At 34.1% G+C, this 2,740-nt stretch overlaps 1 protein-coding gene across 1 annotated transcript; it reads right to left on the bottom strand.

Annotated features, from left to right (window-relative positions):
• Positions 1-1,233: 1,233 nt before the first annotated feature.
• Positions 1,234-1,948, bottom strand: LOC125211586 (probable histone H2A.3). Its single transcript, XM_048111448.1, has 2 exons — positions 1,701-1,948; positions 1,234-1,607 (listed from the first exon to the last, which is right to left on the bottom strand). The coding sequence occupies exons 1-2, from the start codon at positions 1,887-1,889 to the stop codon at positions 1,392-1,394; spliced, it is 405 nt and encodes a 134-aa protein (XP_047967405.1). The 5' UTR covers positions 1,890-1,948; the 3' UTR covers positions 1,234-1,391.
• Between the last annotated feature and the right edge of the window lie 792 nt (positions 1,949-2,740).

Genomic DNA, 2,740 nt, shown 5'->3' with positions numbered 1-2,740 from the left:
GGACGGAGGGGAGTACTCTTTTATAACCAAATATATAAAATAAAATATCACCTATTTAAATAATGTTCAAAACATTAAAATTATACCATAATCAAATCTTATTCAAAAAATTCAAATCAACAAAACTTCAACAATCAAATTATAGTTGACTGGATTTACATCTCTGCTTGAGTGTGTTTGGGTTGGGGGCATGGGAACTAAAATGTGAAAGTAGAGTTAGGGATTTTAACTTTTCAACAATTTTTATATAATTTATAAAAACAATATATACCAAAATTTTTGGCAAATACTCCTTCCGTCCCACATTTGGAGTCACTTATTGTTATGGCTCGGATTTTAAGAAAAAGTTGAAGTGTGTAATAAATGAAGTGAGATGGTGTAGTGTGTAATAAATGAAGTGAGATGGTAGAGTATAATAAATGAAGTGAGATAGTGGAGTTTGTTGAAGGTGGGTCCCTTTTGACTTTTGATTTTTGTTTTAGATTTATTTTAATGTAAATAATGGCAATTTTTTATGTAAATTTGAAGAAGAATGGGGTAAAATTGTATGACCAAATATGAAAAATTCTAAAATTGACTCTTAAATTGGGACGAACTTTTATAACAAAAAGTGACTCTTAATCTGGGACGGAGGGAGTACTATATATGCAGTATACTGCGGTATATGAAAATCTATACCATTACCGTAGCGAAATATATCGGTAAGGTATCATACCATACCGCAAAATCGGTATTTTCGATATGGTAAGTGCAGTATTTCGGTATATTTAGCCAGTCCTAGGGTTTTCAGATTTGCAGGTTTAGGTGTGCAGAAAACTAGCGGTTTTCATTAGAAACTGCCGGTTTCTGGCTGGTTTCCGACGGTTGCGGCAGCTTTTCTAGTGGTAGGCGTAGCCCTGCAAAACAGGTCAAAACCCGCCGGTTTTGGGGGCAAAAACAGTGGACTAAACCAGCAGTTCAGGCGGTAAACCAACCCGAATACGAAATTTCATGTTTAAATTTTTATTTATTTTCTTATTTTACATGTTAATTCTTCCATACTATAATCCCATATGCCAACACGATTTTATTATTATTTCCCCTTTTTGAAATAAAAGAAATACTTTTTTGATTATACATTAAATAAATCGCCAAAATTTCAAACTAATGTAAGTTTCGGATTTTAGACTTCTCTCATTTAATGTTTGAGTTAAAATAAATTAAATAGTGGCAGTTGCAGTATAAAATGGAAGCTTTCTAAAAAGAGAAGGTTTGATTTCTTCAATTTAGCTGTAGAACATTTTCACCCAATTCATCCCTAGTTATGCACAAATCTTCCCATCCTAACTACAAACACAATCAAATAAAGTAATTCTAAAATACTCAAGGCCTGAAAATCAAAATCCAACAGCTTAATCATCATCATCAGCGGTGGGCTTTGATGATCCACCCGCCTTCTTCGGTAGAAGGAGGTTGTGGATATTGGGCATCACACCGCCGTTCGCAATCGTCACATCACCAAGTAATTTGCTCAACTCCTCATCATTTCTCACCGCCAATTGAATGTGCCGCGGAACAATTCTCGTCTTTTTGTTGTCTCTCGCCGCATTTCCAGCCAATTCCAACACCTGCAATTAATTAAAAAAAATCCCCAAATTGAACTTTTCCAATCGAAACCCTAAATTTATGAAATCAAACGATTGAATGGAAACAATACTCACCTCAGCAGCCAAGTATTCGAGAACCGCAGCGAGGTAAACGGGAGCGCCGGCGCCGACACGCTCGGCGTATTTGCCGGCCTTGAGGAATCTGGCAATTCTGCCAACGGGGAATTGGAGGCCGGCCTTGCTGCTACGCGATTGGGCTTTCTTGGCCGCTCCGGATCCAAGAGTCTTACCACGCCCAGCCATTTTAAATCAGCAGAAAGCCAGAAACTTGAGAGGTGATGGAATGAATGCTCAGAGTTGGGGAAATTGAAAAGCATTAGGTGTTTATATAGTAGACAAGTATGGGATTTAAAGACGGGGATCGTAGTTACAGCCGTTGATAAGATGATCAGTGGACGGTCTGGATCGGAGACCAGATTGCGAGCTGGATCAGGATTAGTTTGACCAATCTATCCGACTATTAAATTATGTTATGTAATTGTAAATCTTGAAATTTTATCAATTTTTAGATTTTAAGTGACTTTTATGTTTATCACATTATTTATACGTTTAACTTTTATATATACATATTCAATCGAATAATGATCTACTCCCATAATAATGAAAATTAGTCGTAAAAATCATGAAATCTGGAGATAAAATGTTTATTACAGTTGATTTTCAAAATTATGGGACAAATAAAATAGGACTGACCCAAAATTAGAATTTAAATACTCAATAAAATTCCATACTGATTAGTCCCTAATTTAAATAGTATTAACCATTAATTCGATGAACTAACACTATTAGACTATCTGCATTTATGTCTCTTATCCGTCTCATCTCTTCATTATTCATGGGTCTCACTGTACTTTTTACTTCATCTCTTAACTAAGATACAGCACCTGCATCCCTTCTTCTCTTAAACATCTCATCCTTTAACTATTCATTCAATTTCATTTTTTATTTTTAATTTCAACAAATTCAATTAATAAAAACACACTTCATTAAATAAAATAAAAATTACAATTTAAAGGTCTAAAAAATTAAAAAATACATAATTAAAATCCTAAAAAAAATTAAAATTACATAATAAAAATCATAAAAAAAAAGAC

This window comes from Salvia hispanica, chromosome 3 (assembly GCF_023119035.1).
Source record: "Salvia hispanica cultivar TCC Black 2014 chromosome 3, UniMelb_Shisp_WGS_1.0, whole genome shotgun sequence".
Taxonomy (NCBI): domain Eukaryota; kingdom Viridiplantae; phylum Streptophyta; class Magnoliopsida; order Lamiales; family Lamiaceae; genus Salvia; species Salvia hispanica.
This window is presented reverse-complemented; position numbering and strand designations above follow the sequence as displayed.

Coding starts and splice junctions, on each gene's coding strand:
- LOC125211586 (XM_048111448.1), bottom strand. CDS start 1,889: ATGGCTGGGCGTGGTAAGACTCTTGGATCCGGAGCGGCCAAGAAAGCC. Junction 1,608..1,700: donor TCGAATACTTGGCTGCTGAG/GTGAGTATTGTT, acceptor AATTAATTGCAG/GTGTTGGAATTGGCTGGAAA.